Here is a 17,748-nt window from a genome sequence, read left to right as displayed (position 1 = left end):
TTTGAAAGAATTAAACAAAACAAGCAGCCTTAACACCACAAGTTATAACTCTGTATTTTAAGCACTCAGTTTCACTCTATCTCTCCCAAGTCTTTTCCTTATAAGACACATCAATCTTAGTTATTTACTTTTGTAGGGACCACTCACAAGTCTGCTACTGTCCTCTGGAAACTACTTTACATTTCCTCAGTCCCAACTAATATCACAGGTAAAGTTTTCATCCGCCATCTCGTCACCTCAGTCCCGTGTTCTAGTTACTTACTCAGGAAATTACAGAGAGGTCCAAATATTATAGAATAGTTTTAATGGGGGACTCTAATTACTTGAATATAGACTGGGACAGTGGTAGCGTTAAGGTTGGAGAGGGGCAGAAGCTCCTCAGCTGGAAAGTTTTCTACAGCATAATGTGTCCAGTGCAGTAAGAAAGGATGCACTGTTGGAAACAGTCTTGGAAATGAGGCGGGCCAAGTAGATCAAGTGTCAGTGGGGAAACATTCAGGAGACAGTAATAATTGCATTGTACGGTTTTGAATCATGATAGAAAAGGAAAATAGGCAATCCAGGGTAAAAATAATTAAGTGGGGGAGAGCTGACTTCAATGGGGCAAGAACAGAGCTTTGCCGGTTAGACTGGAACAATAGGTTGATGGAAAAAACGAGCTGAGCAATGGGCTACCTTCAAAACAGAAATGGTCTGGACACTGTCAAGGTATATTCCCTTAAAAGGGAAAGGTAAGGCAAACAAATCCAGAGCTCGCTACATGAAAAAGGAAATATAAATTGAGATTAGGAACAAAAAATGTGCTTATGACAGGTGTTAGGTAGAAAAAGCATTTGAGCACCAAAAGGAATACAAAAGGTTCAGAGGGGAGGTCATAAAGCACATTAGAGCAGTGAAGAGGGATTATGAGAACAGACTGGAAGCCAGCATAAAGGGGAATCCCAAAGTGTTTTATAGGCATACAAACAGTAAAAGGATGATAAACGGAGGAGGAAGGCCGATTAGGGACCTAAAGATCGAGATCTTGGTGTGCAATTTCAAAGTTCGCAGATGATACAAAACTTGGAAGCATTGTAAACCATGAAGAGGACAGTGTTGAACTTCAAAAGGACACAGGCAAGTTGGTGGCAGATGAATTTCAATGTGGAAAATGTGGAGTGATACATTTTGGTAGGAAGAAAATAGACAGACAATGGGGTGAGTTCTCCTTTCTGGATGTTTCCCGATGGGACAGAGAATTAAAAAAATTAGGAACACGGCGAACGTTGGCGGGCGGAGATCCGAACACGATGTTCTGACCCTCACTGATGGCGGGATCGAAGGTCACACCTGCGAACGAGTGGCAGGGTGTAAATTAATGCAAATGGGTCCTAATGACGCATTTGCATCCACTTAGTGGGCCCGGCATCCTAATATCCGACCCTCCGTGATTCTGCAGACCCCTGGGCCAGGAATCACGCGGTCGGAGATTACTACACGTCTCACCAAATGTGTGCCTGATGTAGTGGTCCTCATGGTGGACCAAGGAGGTAGCCCCTTAGGGTTTTGCCCCCAAAGTCCATCTGAGGGTCACCTCCCCCTCCCACAATGCATCAACTCCTACCCCTCCTCACCCAGACCGCTCCCACACACACCTCTAGAGACCCCCAAAATGGGAGAACCCCCAAGATGGTCCCTGGGGGTGCCCCTATTCAGGAGGTCCCTGGGGGTGGGGGGGTCCATATTCAGGAGGTCCCTGGGGGGCTCCCTATTCAGGCACTGTTCGCATCTCATTAGTGGCCTTCCCGTGATGCTCCACGTCCGATGGGCCGAGTCCCCAACGGAGCGGTCCACGTGTGTTCTCACAAATCATGAGCCTGACGTGGTGGCTGCTGAGAGAGAGAGAGGGCATAGAGACAGTGTCCAACATCGTTATACTTCGCTGACAGTCACGCCGCTAGCCGGGGGGTTCTGCCAGGGCTGGGAGTAGTAGTGGAGGGTGGCCAGGAGGAAGGCTATGGGGTCGGGGTGGAAGGGTACGCAACGCCATTACTGCAGCCGGCAAGGCAACCATGCGGCTGCGCAAGCCGCTGACAGCTCGCTATAAACATGGTGCCCTGGGTCGTGTAGGTGAACACGTCGGGCACCACTCTGGGTGACCTCTGGCCGCAGCCAACCCATCAGCTGTACGGGTGCTCCAGACAACCTGTTCCATCCTTTTGGCCTCAATCAGTGTGTGTGTGGGGGGTATATAGTTTCAGCGCAGCTGCAGCTTGTCGGCCCTGCGAGTGTCCGTCACGGACCCGGCAATTCCCGCACCGTTTTCCGTGGATCTTGATGGTGTTCAACATGGCACCGGTGCTAGCCCCTCACTGGTAGCGGAATCGGTGCGCATGTGGCGCCGATTTTTCTGATGTGGAACTCCACGGATACTCCGCTCGCATCAGCACTTCGACTCAGAAACGGAGAATCCAGCCCAAGGTCTCCCAAACGGAGACTCTAGTCCAACATAAAATAAGGGGCACAATTCTTCAGGGGGTCCAAGAACTGAGGGTCCTGGGCGTGTACGTGCTTAAGTGGTTGAAGGTGGCAGGACAAGTGGAGAGAGTAATTAATAAAGCAAAAAACAGCCTGGGTTTCATTAATATGGAAGTGTAATGAGGTTATGCTGAACATATACAATTTCTGAATCCAGAAGTTAAAAATTAGCTTTTTTTGTGCCACCAATTCATTCATTCTTTGGTCCAAACCCCGTTTAGCCACTTTAAATACATCAATCAGATGATTTTTCATGCTCAAGCAGAAAAGTTTGATATTCATACAATTCCTTCAGTGTAGAAGGAGGCTATTTGACGATCAAGACTACACTGAACCCCTGAAAGCAACGTACCTAGGTCCACTCCACCACCCTATCCCCGTAACCCAGCTAACTTGTACATCTTTGAACACTAAGGGGCAATGTAGCGTGACCAATCCACCTGACCTGCACATCTTTGGACTGTGGGAGGAAACTGGAGCACCCGGAGGAAACCCACGCAGACACGGGGAGAAAGTGCAAGCTCCACACAGACAGTCAACCAAGGTTGGAATTGAACCCAGATCCCTGACGCTATGAGGCAGCAGTGCTAACCACTGCGCCACTGTAATATTCCTGTTTTGTAAAGCCGTTGAACATTTTGAAACCTTTCAGTTTTGCCTGATCCCATTCAGATCGAATTCTTTCAGTTTCCATACAATTCACAAACCACAGGGTGGATTCTCCAAAAATGGGGCTATGTTCCCACGCCGGTGTAAAAACGCTGGCGTTTCACTCCAGACTTTCTTAAAAAAAATAAAGAGCAATTCACTTACCTGCAGGTTGCTGGCAGTGACCCGGGGAGCTTCACACAGCTTTAGCTGCAGTTACAGGCCCCTGTACTACCGGTTCCGAGTCTGCGCATGCGTACGGTGGCGGATGCAATTCTGGACTTGGACCGCGGACCAGGAAATAAGGTCCCACCACTCTGCCCTGTGTTGCTTCACCTGACCCACCCGATCGCTGCCCCAGCCGCCCATAAGCCCCTCCTCCCCCTGATGCTGGATCCCCCATCCCCCACCAGAGCGGCAGGGAACTGTGCGCGTGGGTCCCGACCGGTCAGACATGGTTAGAACCACGCTGTCGGGAGCTCTGATGGTCGGGACCGGAGTATTGCTGGCAATGGCCCCCCAGCCATGCGTCGTGAATCGTGGGAGTAGCGCCAGGCCTGATTTTCACGTAAAATTCGATTCTCCGCCCGAAGCCAAATGCGATTTTGGCCTGGGAGAATCCAGCCCCACATTTTTCCAATCACTTTGGGCATTTAAATGGTCTTTTGAACACGGTCCAGTTGCCTGGATTTTTGCAGTTGTCAACTGATTTTATCTCTTAGGCTGTTACAGTCCTAGCAGGTATATTTAACTGGATGTAGGATATCATTATCCCTTCAGAGTAATCTCTGTCCTTTCTGAAATTTAGAAATTCTGCAGCACTTCTGCTGCATCTGTACTGTCAATTAGATCATAGAATTTACAGTGCAGAAGGAGGCCATTCAACCCATCGAGTCTGCACCGGCTCTTGGAAAGAGCACCCCACCCAAGGTCAACAACTCCACCCTATCCCCATAACCCAGTAACCCCACCCAACACTAACGGCAATTTTGGACACTAAGGGCAATTTTGACACTAAGGGCAATTTATCATGGCCAATCCACCTTACCCGCACGTGTTTGGACTGTGGGAGGAAACCGGGGCACCCGGAGGAAACCCACGCACACAAGGGGAGGATGTGCAGACTCCGCACTGACAGTGACCCAAGCCGGAATCAAACCTGGGACCCTGGAGCTGTGAAGCAATTGTGCTATCCACAATGCTACCGTGCTGCCCAATTACTGAGGCACATACACCATTATTTTTACTTGAGTCAGTTCGTTGCTTAACCGGATCATAGATGTCCAAAGAGTTTTCACTCACAGGAACATCTTCTGAACTACTCACTTGGTGGTATAGAACTTGAGTATTGCTGAAAATAAGAGATTTCCTGTTGAAGCTTTTCACCTTGCACTCATCAGAACAGCAGATGAATCGCCGAGCAGAAACTTATAGCCAAGTTCCGCACACATGAGTACGGCCTCAACTGCGACCTTGGATTCATGTCACATTACATTCACCCCCCACCATGTGGCCTGCTCTTGCGAAATCCTACCAACTGTCCTGGCTTGAGACAATTCACACCACTTTAGTCCCGCCGGTGTGAATCAAACCACCTACCTTACCGGCGGGACTGGCGGCGCAAGCAGGCTCCGGGGTCCTGGGGGGGGGGGGCGCAGGGCGATCTGGCCCCGGGAGGTGCCCCCACGGTGGCCTGGCCCGCGATTGGGGCCCACCGATCCACGGGTGGGCCTGTGCCGTGCGGGCACTCTTTTCCTTTCGTCTCAGCCATAGCCTCCGCGATGGCCGATGCGGATGTGACCTCCCCCCTGCGCATGCGCAGGGATGACGCTGTAGCCGCTGACCCTCCCGCGCATGCGCGGACTTCTGCCGACCGGCGGAGTCCCTTCGGCCCCAGCTGGCGTGGCGCCAAAGGCCTTTCCCGCCGGTCGGCGGTGCGCCAACCACTCCGGCGTGGGGCTAGCCCCTCAAGGTGAGGGCTTGGCCCCTAAAGGTGCGGAGAAATCCGCACCCTTGGGGCGGCCCGATGCCGGAATGGTTCACGCCACTCCATCCCGCCGGGTCGGGGAGAATCCTGGCCACTATTCACAATGCCCTATGCTGCTCCTGCTCTTGTATTGCTTGTTTGTTTTGTTTGGCCCCTTGTTCCGCACTGTAACCAACCACTGTTTGTCGATGTACCATTTGTCAATGTTCCCTGTTGATTATTCTTGTGTCTACTATGTACGTACTGTGTACGTTCCTCGGCCGCAGAAAAATACTTTTCACTGCACTTCAGTACATGTGACAATAAATCAAATCAAATCAAAATGCATAGTGGCAGCCTGAAAATGCCAAGCTTCATCTGTTGCTCAAACATTTGAGATACCTTAACCTGCCAGAATAATTTGAGGAAGAAAGGGCACCTTCCCAGTCCAAATGTTGTGACCTTAAGCCCATTTATGGGTATGCATGATGCAAAGTATGATCTGGTTAGAGTAGCTCTGATCCCACAGCTTTGATGGGTCCCATTTTGGCATCAGGCTAACACAGTGAGTAAATGGTTCGGGCCCCACTTCCAGGATTGCCTCAGCAGAATCAAATATAGCAAATGTAGGAATAACAGCAAAAGGGATTGTTATTTAAATTATAAAATATTAAAACATGCTGCTGTGCAGAGGGACCTGGGTGTGCTAGTGCATGAGTTGCAAAAAGTTGGTTTACAGGTGCAACAGGTGATTAAGAAGGCAAATGGAGTATTGTCCTTCATTGCTAGAGGGATGGAGTTTAAGACGAGAGAGGTCAATTGTATAAGGTGTTAGTGAGGCCACACCTGGAGTATTGTGTTCAGTTTTGGTCTCCTTACTTGAGAAAGGACGTACTGGCACTGGAGGGTGTGCAGAGGAGAGTCACTAGGTTAATCCCAGAGCTGAAGGGGTTGGATTACGAGGAGAGGTTGAGTAGACTAGGACTGTACTTGTTGGAATTTAGAAGGACGCGGGGGGGGGGGGATCTTACAGAAACTTATAAAATTATGAAGGGAATAGATAGAATAGATGAGGGCAGGTTGTTTCCAATGGTGGGTGAAAACAGAACTAGGGGGCATAGCCTCAAAATAAGGGGAAGTAGATTTAGGACTGAGTTTAGGAGGAACTTCTTCACCCAAAGGGTTGTGAATCTATGGAATTCCTTGCCCAGTGAAGTAGTTGAGGCTCCTTCATTAAATGTTTTCAAGATAAAGATAGATAGTTTTTTGAAGAATAAAGGGATTAAGGGTTATGGTGTTCGGGCCGGAAAGTGGAGCTGAGTCCACAAAAGATCAGCCATGATTCCATTGAATGGCGGAGCAGGCTCGAGGGGCCAGATGGCCTACTCCTGCTTCTAGTTCTTATGTTCTTATCATCCACACATCAGAAAATTCAGGGGTGTTAGGAGTTTGGGGTCGTTCCATCGAAAAAATACATTTTCGTGGAACCGGCAGAAATATTAGTGACAACCGAGCCTAGATGGGATCTCTTGGCAACACAATATATTTGAGCATACACAGTGTCACTTAAGCTCAATTCAATTTCACAAATTGCTAAATTCACAGTTTCCATGAGGACAGATTGAGATAACGGTGGCGTGTCTGGGTTGTCAACATCCTGGGGTTAGCATTGATCAGAAGCTGAACTGGACTAGCCATATTAATACTGTGGCTAGCAGGGCAGGTCAAAGTCGAAGAATCCTATGGCGGGTTACTCACCTCCTGAGTCCCCAAAGCCTGTCCACCATCTCCAAGGCACAAGTCAGGAGTGTAATGGAATACTCTCCACTTGCCTTGATGATTGCAGCTCCAACAACACTCAAGAAGCTCGAAACCATCCAGGCAAGGCAGCTCGCTTGATTCCTACCCCTTCCACAAACACTGAATCCCCCCACCACCAAAAAACTGTGGCAGTCGTGTGTACCATCTACAAGATACTTCAGGAACTCACCAAAGCTCCTTTGGCAGAACCTTCCAAACCCATGACCACTACCATCGAGAAGGACAAGAGCAGCAGATACCTAGGAACCCCAACACCTGGAGGTTCCCCTCCAAGTCGCTCACCACCCTGTCTTGGAAATATATCGCTGTTTCTTCACTGTCGCTGGGCCAAAATCCTGGAACTCCCTCCTGAACAGCACTGTTTGTCTACCTACATCTCAGTGACTGCAGTGGTTCAAGAAAACAACTCACCACCACCTTCAAGGGCAACTAGGGATGGGCAATAAATACTGGCCTAACCAGTGATAGCCAAGTGTCGCAAATGAATTCGAAATCCCTGAAAGTTGCCACCCAGGTTGAGAGGGTTGTTAAAAAGGTGTACGGTGTGTTAGCTTTTATTGGTAGAGGGATTGTGTTTCGGAGCCATGAGGTCATGTTGCAGCTGTACAAAACTCTGGTGCGGCCGCATTTGGAGTATTGCGTGCAATTCTGGTCGCCGCATTATAGGAAGGATGTGGAAGCATTGGAAAGGGTGCAGAGGAGATTTACCAGAATGTTGCCTGGTATGGAGGGAAGATGTTATGAGGAAAGGCTGAGGGACTTGAGGCTGTTTTTGTTAGAGAGAAGAAGGTTAAGAGGTGACTTAATTGAGGCATACAAGATGATCAGAGGATTGGATAGGGTGGACAGTGAGAGCCTTTTTCCTCAGATGGTGATGTCTAGCACGAGGGGACATAGCTTTAAATTGAGGGGAGATAGATATAAGACAGATGTCAGAGGTGTGTTCTTTACTCAGAGAGTAGTAAGGGCGTGGAATTCCCTGCCTGCAACAGTAGTGGACTCGCCAACACTAAGGGCATTCAAATGGTCATTGGGTAGACATATGGACGATAAGGGAATAGTGTAGATGGGCTTTAGAGTGGTTTCACAGGTCGGCGCAACATCGAGGGCCGAAGGGCCTGTACTGCACTGTAATGTTCTATGTCCTAAATACTTAGTGCCACAGCATGGCAAAGGTCAAAGACGATCAAAGGATGTGGAGAGAAGGCGGGATTGGGCTATTGAGTTGGATGATCAGCCATAATCATAATGAACAGTGCAGTAGGCTCGAAGAGCCAAATGATTCCTTCCTGTTCCTATTTCCTATGTTTCTATGTTTCTAAATGTCTTCCTTGAATGGCACATTAGTGAACAGGCTACAATGTCGAACACACATATAAACATTGCATTGCTTTGAATATTGAGAACATGTAGTCTTTGCAAAAGTGAAGGACTCCTTCACCATGCTGGTAGAAAACTCACTCAGAACTGGTTATTTCAAATGACTGAACTATTTGATCAATTCATGTTGTGCAGATGAGATAGGTGCAATGGGATGTCACTTTTTTGTGTTTGGGCCAAGCATGTCCATATGTGGACATAGTGAACTATGAAGATGTATCCTATCATTTATACCACAAGGCACTCATTAGTCTTACACTAGTTTAACAAACATCTTCCCTGCTTGAAAACATACAAAACCCTCTGACTGGAGAATCTAAAACAAGGAGCACAGTTTTAGGATAAAGGGCTAATCATTTAGGACTGAGATGGGGAAAACTTTCCTCATTCAAATTGTTATGACTCTCTGGAATTCTCTATCCAGGGCAGTTATGGATGTGCCATCATTGAATATATTTAAGTACGAAGTTTTACAACACCAGGTTAAAGTCCAACAGGTTTGTTTCAAACACTAGCTTTCGGAGCACTGATCCTTCCGCGCAACCTCAAACAGACCATTGTTTGCAGCAAACTACCCGGCCTTCAGGAGAACAGCGACCATGACACCACACAACCCTGCCATGGCAATCTCTGCAAGATGTGTTAGATCATCGAATTGGATACCACCAGTACACGTGAGAACACCACCCACAAGGTTTGTGGTACATACTTGTGCGACTCAGCTGCAGGAAAGGAGTCCCGAGGTGTGATATATTGGCAAGACCATGCAGACACTGCGACAGCGGATTAACGGACATCGCGCGACAATTGCCAGGCAGGAATGTTCCCTTCTAGTCGGGGAACATTTTAGCAGTCAAGGGCATTCAGCCTCTGATCTTCGGGTAAGCGTTCCCCAAGGCAGTCTTCAGGACGCACAGCAACGCAGAATCGCCGAGCAGGAACTAATCGTCAAGTTCCGCATGCATGAGTACAGCCTCAACTGGGATCTTGGATTCTTGTCTCACTACATCTAACCATCTGGTCTGGGCTTGCAAAATCCTACCAACTGTCCTGACTTGAGACAATTCACACCTCTCTCCAGTCACACCTTCTGGACCTGTAAAGACTTAATTACCTGCAAAGACTCGCATTCAAAGTATCATTTTGCTTCATTGGCTTTGTCTTTATATGCTGTGTTTGTGTAATCTGAACGCTTCACTCACCTGATGAAGGAGCCACGCTCCAAAAGCTCGTGATTCCAAATAAACCTGTTGGACATTAACCTAGTGTTGTAAGGCTTCTTACTGTGCCCACCCCAATCCAACGGCGGCACCTCCCACATCATGTTGTTTTCCCGCCAGCGATGATGTGAGTGAGGTGTATGCAGACAGGAGAATAGGCGCTTCTGCATGAAACAGGTGAAAGTCCATGGTTCCGGGGATGGAGCATGTGAGCCTGTTAATGTAACCATCAGGAGGGAGGAGGTCAAGGCTGCCAACGGCCAAAGAGCTGAACCCCGAGGCGGCTGTTTGTTAACGCCTGCTGTCTAGTATCCTGGGCTCTGGACTTTGACGCAACCCCCCCCCCCCCATATCCCCCCCCCCCCCCACACACACAACAGGCACACCTGCTCGTGTCACATTGCCGGGATGCTGTTAAAGCACTTCTGCCAGTCTCTCCTGGAATATGCTCAGCCGGAGTTGGTAACTCAATCTGTTCAAGGTAGCTGCGACATTTCTGTTATAACCTGCCTACTTACCATTGGCTGGGGACTAATGACTATCCCACAATCCTGTGGGAGTATGAGCTTCCCCAATGAGGGGGGCGGAGAAACCACTAGTAAACTCCTAGTATAAATAAGCTGGCCAGTTCAGGAACCAGGAGGAAGGAATATGTAGCAAGGGAAGTTACTACTACTGTTATGTATATATGTTATAGTAAATAAATGTTATTACTTTGTATCCTTAAAACTCGTGCTGGATTCTTCGTGCCCCTTACAAAACTGGCGACGAAGGTAAAAGTGAATAGCTGTTTACATTGCTGAAGCCACCTCCCTGGATTTTTGTTGGATACAGGTTGGAAGTTATTTTCCATTATACCATGCTCTGTACGGACGTTTGGATGTTTTTGATGCTGCGCTGGAAAGCTGGAACCAGTACACACAACGGATGCGTTACTATTTCCGGGCAAACAATATCACCGAAAACGAGCGCCAGGTGGTCATATTGCTCACCGCCTGCAGCCCGCATACGTTTGGGGTGATTAGGAGCCTTAAATACCCAGCTGCGCCGGACACCTAAACGTTTGATGAGCTTGTGAATATAGTGGGGCAACACTTTAACCCAACCCCGTCCACGATAGTCCAGCGTACCGGTTCAATACCGCTGAGAGGACCCCTGGAGAATCCCTTGCCGATTTTCTATCCAGGCTACGCAGGATTGCAGAGTACTGTGACTATGGTGAGACCTTGTCAGAAATGGTATGCGACCGTTTGGTTTGCGGTATTAACAATGCGGCCACCCAGAGAAAGTTGTTAGCGGAGCCAACATTGACTTTTCAACAGGCCATTCAAATAGTCTTGTCCCGAGAGAGCGCAGAGCGAGGAGTACAGGAGCTACAGGGAATGGAAGTGCATGCCTTGGGGCGCAACCCTTTCCATCCAAAAACGTCCCCCCGCACTCCTGCGGTACCTTGGGCGAGGCAACGTCCGGACCGACGCCAGTGGCCATCGGACATTCCTGCCCGAAGGGAGCCTTCTCCAGAGCTAATGGATGAGGAGCCATGTCCGTGTCAGACTTGTAGGCGCCGACCCCGTCGCGAACGGCGGTCCTGGGGAGGCGCCGTCGTTCCGACCGAAACTGGGACCAGCCCAGGGGCCGTAACTGGGAACAGCCCAGAGGCCGAACCTTCCATGTGGATGAACCTGCGGCGACTACTCCTGAGGACGTGGAGACGGAGGACGTCTGCCTGAAGCTGCATTGTGTGACAGCTCCCCGTGTGGCCCCCATTAAGGTGACAGTACGGGTCAATGGCCACCCGCTTGAGATGGAGTTGGATACTGGCGCAGCGGTCTCCGTGACCACCCAGAGGACATTCGACCGCATCAAGCAGGGTATATAGACCCTTACATTAACCGACTCACAGGCCAGGTTGGCCACCTACACGGGGGAACCACTGGACATTGCAGGAACTACAATGACTCCTGTTGTTTATGGATGCCAGGAGGGGCGTTTCCCACTTATCGTGGTGCGCGGCCATGGGCCCAGCCTGTTGGGTCGGGACTGGTTGCGCCATTTGCGGTTGCAATGGCAGCACATCCTCCAAACAGTTTCTGAAGGGTTGACTGAGGTGCTAGGACGATACCCAGATGTATTCCAGCCTGGTTTGGGGAAAATAAAAGAGGCCGTAGCCCGTATCCAAGTTGAACCAGGAGCCACGCCGCGCTATTTCCGGGCGCGCCCAGTGCCTTACGCCTTGCTCGAGAAGGTAGAAGGGGAGCTCACTCATTTGGGGAGTTTGGGTATTATCAGGCCCGTCCGTTTTGCTGACTGGGCAGCACCAATTGTACCTGTAATGAAGCCAGATGCCACAGTTCGCCTGTGTGGCGACTATAAACTTACAGTGAATACAGTTTCCCGACTCGACTGATATCCAATGCCTCGCATAGAGGATCTCTACCCGAAACTTGCAGGTGGACTCTCGTTCACAAAATTAGATATGAGTCACGCCTACCTGCAGTTGGAGCTGGACCCTGCCTCCCGACGATGTAACGATTAATACACACCGGGGCCTGTATGAATATACACGGTTGCCCTTTGGAGTATCCTCTGCCTGCGCAATTTTTCAACGTGTTATGGAGGGCATTTTGAGAGGTTTACCACGTGTGGCTGTCTACCTAGATGACGTTTTGATTACAGGGACGTCGGAGCAAGAACATTTGGAAAATCTGGAGGCCGTCCTTAGACGCCTTTCGGAGGCTGGAGTCCGTTTACGTCACACAAAGTGCGTATTTCAGGCAAAGGAAGTAGTCTACCTAGGTTATCGGGTGGACCGCGAAGGTCTGCACCCCGTCGCAGAGAAGGTGCGTGCAATTCAACATGCCCCCGCCCCGACTGACACTTCGCATCTTCGTTCTTTTCTCGGTCTCGTAAACTATTACGGGAAGTTCCTCCCCAATCTGGCAACTACGCTGGCCCCTTTGCACCTTCTGCTAAAGAAAAATCACACCTGGGTTTGGGGTCAGCCGCAAGAAACCGCTTTCCGGCGGGTAAAGCAACAATTGTCGTCGTCTGAGTTACTAACCCACTATGATCCTGGAAAGCCTTTGCTCGTCACATGTGATGCATCCCCGTATGGTATTGGGGCCGTCCTGTCCCACAAGATGAAGAACGGGGCCGAGCGACCGATAGCTTTCGCCTCCCGCACATTGACTGCAGCGGAGAAAAAGTACGCACAGATCGAGAAGGAGGGCCTGGCAGTGGTTTTTGCGGTGAAACGCTTCCACCAGTACGTGTACGGCCGCCATTTCACTATCGTGACTGATCATAAGCCCCTGCTTGGACTTTTCAGAGAGGATAAGCCAATACCGCCCATTGCTCCTGCACGGATCCAGCGCTGGGCTTTGTTGCTTGCTGCATACGAGTATTCTCTGGAGCACAAACCAGGTACGCAGATAGCAAATGCCGACGCACTGAGCCGATTGCCTTTATCGACCGGCCCCATGTCGACCCCCACGACCGGTGATGTGGTTGCAACCCTAAATTTTATGGACACCTTGCCTGTCACGGCATCACAGATCCGTGAGTGGACCCAGACGGAGCCAGCCCTGTCAAAGGTTCGGCACATAGTCCTGTATGGTGGGCAGCATAGACAGCTCCCAGGCGAGTTGCGGGCATTTTCCTCCAAGCTGTCAGAATTCAGCGTGGAAGACGGCATCCTCTTGTGGGGGACGCGTGTGATTGTCCCGGAAAAAGGCCAGGAGCTGATACTATCAGACTTGCACAATGGGCATCCAGGCGTGACCAAAATGAAAATGTTGGCCCGGAGTTATGTCTGGTGGCCAGGCCTCGACACCGACATTGAGAAGGTGGCCCAAAACTGCTCCATTTGCCAGGAGCATCAGAAGCTTCCGCCGGCCGCGCCCCGACATCACTGGGAATGGCCAGGGCGGCCTTGGGCACGCTTGCATGCAGATTTCGCAGGCCTTTTTCAAGGATCCATGTTCCTTCTACTAATTGACTCCCAGTCCAAATGGCTAGAGGTGCATAAGATGCAGGGGACAACGTCGTGCGCAACAATTGAAAAGATGCGTTTATCGTTTAGTACGCATGGCCTCCCCGAGGTGCTGGTCACGGATAACGGCACTCCATTCACGAGTGAGGAGTTTGCTAGGTTCACAAAGATGAACGGCATCCGCCATATCCGCACTGCCCCTTACCACCCGGCTTCAAATGGGTTGGCAGAGCACGCAGTGCAGACATTCAAAAGAGGCCTAAAGAAGCAGTCTTCCGGATCAATGGATACGAGACTGGCACGCTTTTTGTTTACGTACAGGACCACCCCCCATGCAGTGACTGGGGTAGCTCCCGCAGAACTCCTAATGGGCCGAAAACTTTGCACCCGCCTTAGTATGGTTTTCCCGGACATTGGCGCAAAAATACGGCGCACACAAGAACGGCAGGGACAGGGATTTTCTCGGCATCGTCCGATTCGGCAGTTTGCGCCCGGTAACCCAGTATTCGTTCGGGATTTTGCTGGTGGTGCCCAATGGGTTCCTGGTGTAATCTTTCACCAAACGGGCCCTATATCTTACCAGGTGCAAGCCCACGGCCGTCTCCAGCGAAAACATGTAGACCACGTTCGGTCCAGAAGATCATCCCCTCAAAAGTTTCCCCGCCCCCGGAGCTCATTTCTACAGCCGCAGAGACCAGAGACAAGGGAAGGTAGTCCTCACAATCTTCCACTGGTGCCTCACTCGAAGCCTGCGCAGGTCGTTACGGGACCGAATGGAGATAGAGACGCTGACATGACGGAGGCAGCAGACTCTGACTCCGAGATGGAGACACAGAATGCATCAGAGGGGGAATCCTCGGGTCCACGGGCCGTGGATGTACAACCGCGCCGTTCATCACGGAAGCGCCGGTCTCCGTCTCATTACACGCCTCCTGATCCAGCGCTGCGTGCAAATGGCGTCCGGCCTGCGGCCAAATGAGTCCGACGCCCTCCTTCGCCAGGGTCTTCGGTGGATTCCTTGGACTTTGGGGGGGGAGGGATGTTATAACCTGCCTACTTACCATTGGCTGGGGACTAATGACTATCCCACAATCCTGTGGCAGTATGAGCTTCCCCAATGAGGGGGGCGGAGAAACCACTAGTAAACTCCTAGTATAAATAAGCTGGCCAGTTCAGGAACCAGGAGGAAGGAGTATGTAGCAAGGGAAGTTACTACTACTGTTATGTATATGTTATAGTAAATAAATGTTATTACTTTGTATCCTTAAAACTCGTGCTGGATTCTTCGTGCCCCTTACAAAAATTTCCCAACATTCTAAAAGTGATTACGCTTCAAAAATACTTAATTGGTTGCAAAGTGTTTTGAGGTTTGAAAGGCATTTTACAAATTCATATTCTATCTTCACTTAGCAACTGCAGAAGCCAAAGTGATAGTCTGGGGTTGTGAAGAACGATGGTACATGTATATTTTACTTGCTGCCATGTGAAATTCTGTATTTTATCTGAATTTAAATGCTTGTTTAAAAAATCCCTTTTCACAGATCATCGTGCCCTGTTTTTCATCATTGCTCACATCTCTGCTCGAACAGTACTGTGAGGCCTTATCATCTTTATACAATGTTTCAGGTATGTTTTATATTATTTACGGCCAATCCTACCTTGTACCATGATTGTCAAGTCTGGGATCGATTAGGAGTGAGAATTATGATTTTAAAGAGTAAAACAAGCAAGCCCCATTTAAACACATGGATCTTTGTTTATTTTTGAGTAAGATCAGAATAAGTTACATTTTTGAACAACTGGGTGAGTGAGAATTACTTCAAATGAATGGCGTTTGGCAAGTTGATTTAAATGAGCAATGTCTTTCAATTTACATTGTTTTTGGCAGTCAAGTCATCCTAATGCGAATCTGTCATGAGTAATCTCCCAGCTGCAAGTACAGCAATCAAATATCTCCAGTTTGTGGAATGGGTCCATATCACAAGATTACCTGTAATTGGCACTAATCCGAAATTTCAGCAATTGAACCCACAAGGTGGCTTCAGAGAGAACTAAGGCTGTTGCAGTAGGAAATATTATTTGAATTCAGTGTTGTTCAGTCGAACTCATTCATTAGCAACAAGCCTAATTAACGTGGCACCATTTTAACCATGTACTAATTTTGCAGTACAATAAATGAATCTTCACACATAAATCTACTGAACAAACTGATGTGTTGGGTACTCTGCTACACAGACGAACCAACACGGTTGCGAATGGTACAACTCAGTTTTATTGCTAACATTTATTTACAGTGGTAAACTGGTTACTGAGGTTCGATCATAACCCTAGAATCTGTGGACCTATTCATAATACTATCTTGTAATGGCACTCAGCACATGATGGATGTCTGAGTGGCTTGCTATGAGCTCTGTGCCCTGAGCTGTCTCCTGCTGGAATGCCCAGGAAGTGTCGTGTTCCCTGTTTTGCACTGTGTATGCTCTTGCCTGTGATTGGCTGTGGTGTGGTGTGTGTATGATTGGTCCGTTGATCTGTCCATCAGTATGTATGTATGTTTGTACTATGATGTTTACCTGAATATCATGACACAAACATCCAACACTATTCAGTTTAAAACTTTGCAGTCTTTCTCTTTCACCAAATTGTCTGAAGAAAATAACAACACGATTCTCTTGTGTTCAATTCAATGGAATATCAATCAATTCTGGATACCAACCATACAAATCCATTTTTGCTTGCACAGAAGGACCTCGTCAACAGCAGGGTTCATGTTATGATTGGTAACTATGTGTAAAGTGTGAAAAAACTGTTTCAGGTTCCATCCTAAACACTGAACTAGCAAAATTAAAATATGCAGTTGTGCCCTCGAAGGTCCCTTGTTTAATCATCATTTTGGTTTTAAGAAGGTCATTTGAGAAGGTTTCTCAGTTGAACTGCATGCAGCTACTAATGATATACCTGCAACATTAAAGAGCTGTGATCGCTTTCCGGAATGTTTGTCTGATTGCATCCTGTTAAGGGCGCTTGAAAGAATATACCCCATGGATGCCATATGAGCAATAACCCGGAATTATCTAATAAAGCCAGAGAGCCATATGGGAATTACACAGAACGCCTGCAGGCAAACTCTTTTGAAACATTAACAGCAGGTGACAAACACATTACTACAATCACAAACAAACTTGGCAGCAGCTAATCACACATTTGTTGTCTTACAGTGCTTTGATTTTAAAATTCTTGTCTCTGTTTTCCAATACCTCTATGGCCTAACCCCTTTCTGCAGTGGCCATTCAGCTGGTTTCGTACCGGACAATCTGGATTTGAGTCTGCCTGGCCATTTTCTGGTACTGGATGCTGCATGTCGGGAGCCGCATTGAAGCTCTAGGGCTACAACATAACAGGGGCTTGTTTTAGTTCCTTTCCCCATCTGCAATAGCCTCTAAGTGACAGCGACACGTTAAAACAGTAATTGATTTTCGTCTTTCTTTCTACTCCGCATCCCCACCCTGCACACCATCACCCCAATACCCCCACCCCCACCTGTTATCTTTCACTGACTTGCAATTTGACCTTTTCTGTCTTGAACCAAGATGGAACTCCACACATTATGATGTCATCTTGAACATGATTATGGGCAGCACGGTAGCACAGTGGTTAGCACAGTTGCTTCACAGCTTCAGGGTCCCAGGATTCCCAGCTGGATAACTGTGTGGAGTCTGCACGTTCTCCCCGTGTCTGCGTGGGTTTCCTCCAGGTGCTCCGGATTCTTCCCACAGTCCAAAGATGTGCAGGTTAGGTGGATTGGCCATGCTAAATTGCCCTCAGTGTCCAAAAAGGTTAAGTGGGGGTTACTGGGTTATGGGGATAGGATGGATATGTGAGCTTGAGTAGGGTGTATGGGAGTCACCACTAGTTGTATTACATGTATTACGGCACTGACCGTATATTAGAGGTACATGGGTAAATCCCTACCTGCTGGCTCCGCCCAGTAGGCGGTGTATAAATGTGTGTGCTCGCCGGTGCTGCAGCCATTCTGGTTCCAGCTACAGGAGGCACAACATCTTGCTCACTAAAGCCTTGATTATTCCACTACTCTCGTCTTTGTGGTGATTGATAGTGCATCAATTTATTGAGCAAAAGTTTTTTTTAAACGATGGATCTCCGCATCAAGCCTGATCGCCTGCAGCTCAGCCCTAGGAACCCGC

The 17,748-nt window shown here is 48.7% G+C and overlaps 1 protein-coding gene across 1 annotated transcript in view; it reads left to right on the top strand.

The window, feature by feature from the left end:
- The window catches only part of LOC140385748 (corticotropin-releasing factor receptor 2), a 391,042-nt gene that overhangs the window by 25,622 nt on the left and 347,672 nt on the right, over positions 1 to 17,748 (top strand). The window contains exon 2 of the mRNA XM_072468214.1: positions 15,085 to 15,169. Coding sequence (XP_072324315.1) covers positions 15,085 to 15,169 — 85 coding nt within the window. The remainder of the gene's footprint in view (positions 1 to 15,084; positions 15,170 to 17,748) is intronic.

The sequence above is a fragment of the Scyliorhinus torazame genome, chromosome 11, assembly GCF_047496885.1.
Source record: "Scyliorhinus torazame isolate Kashiwa2021f chromosome 11, sScyTor2.1, whole genome shotgun sequence".
NCBI classification, from domain to species: Eukaryota; Metazoa; Chordata; class Chondrichthyes; order Carcharhiniformes; family Scyliorhinidae; genus Scyliorhinus; species Scyliorhinus torazame.
The sequence above is the reverse complement of the archived record's forward strand: the minus strand, read 5'-3'. Positions and strand labels throughout refer to the sequence as shown.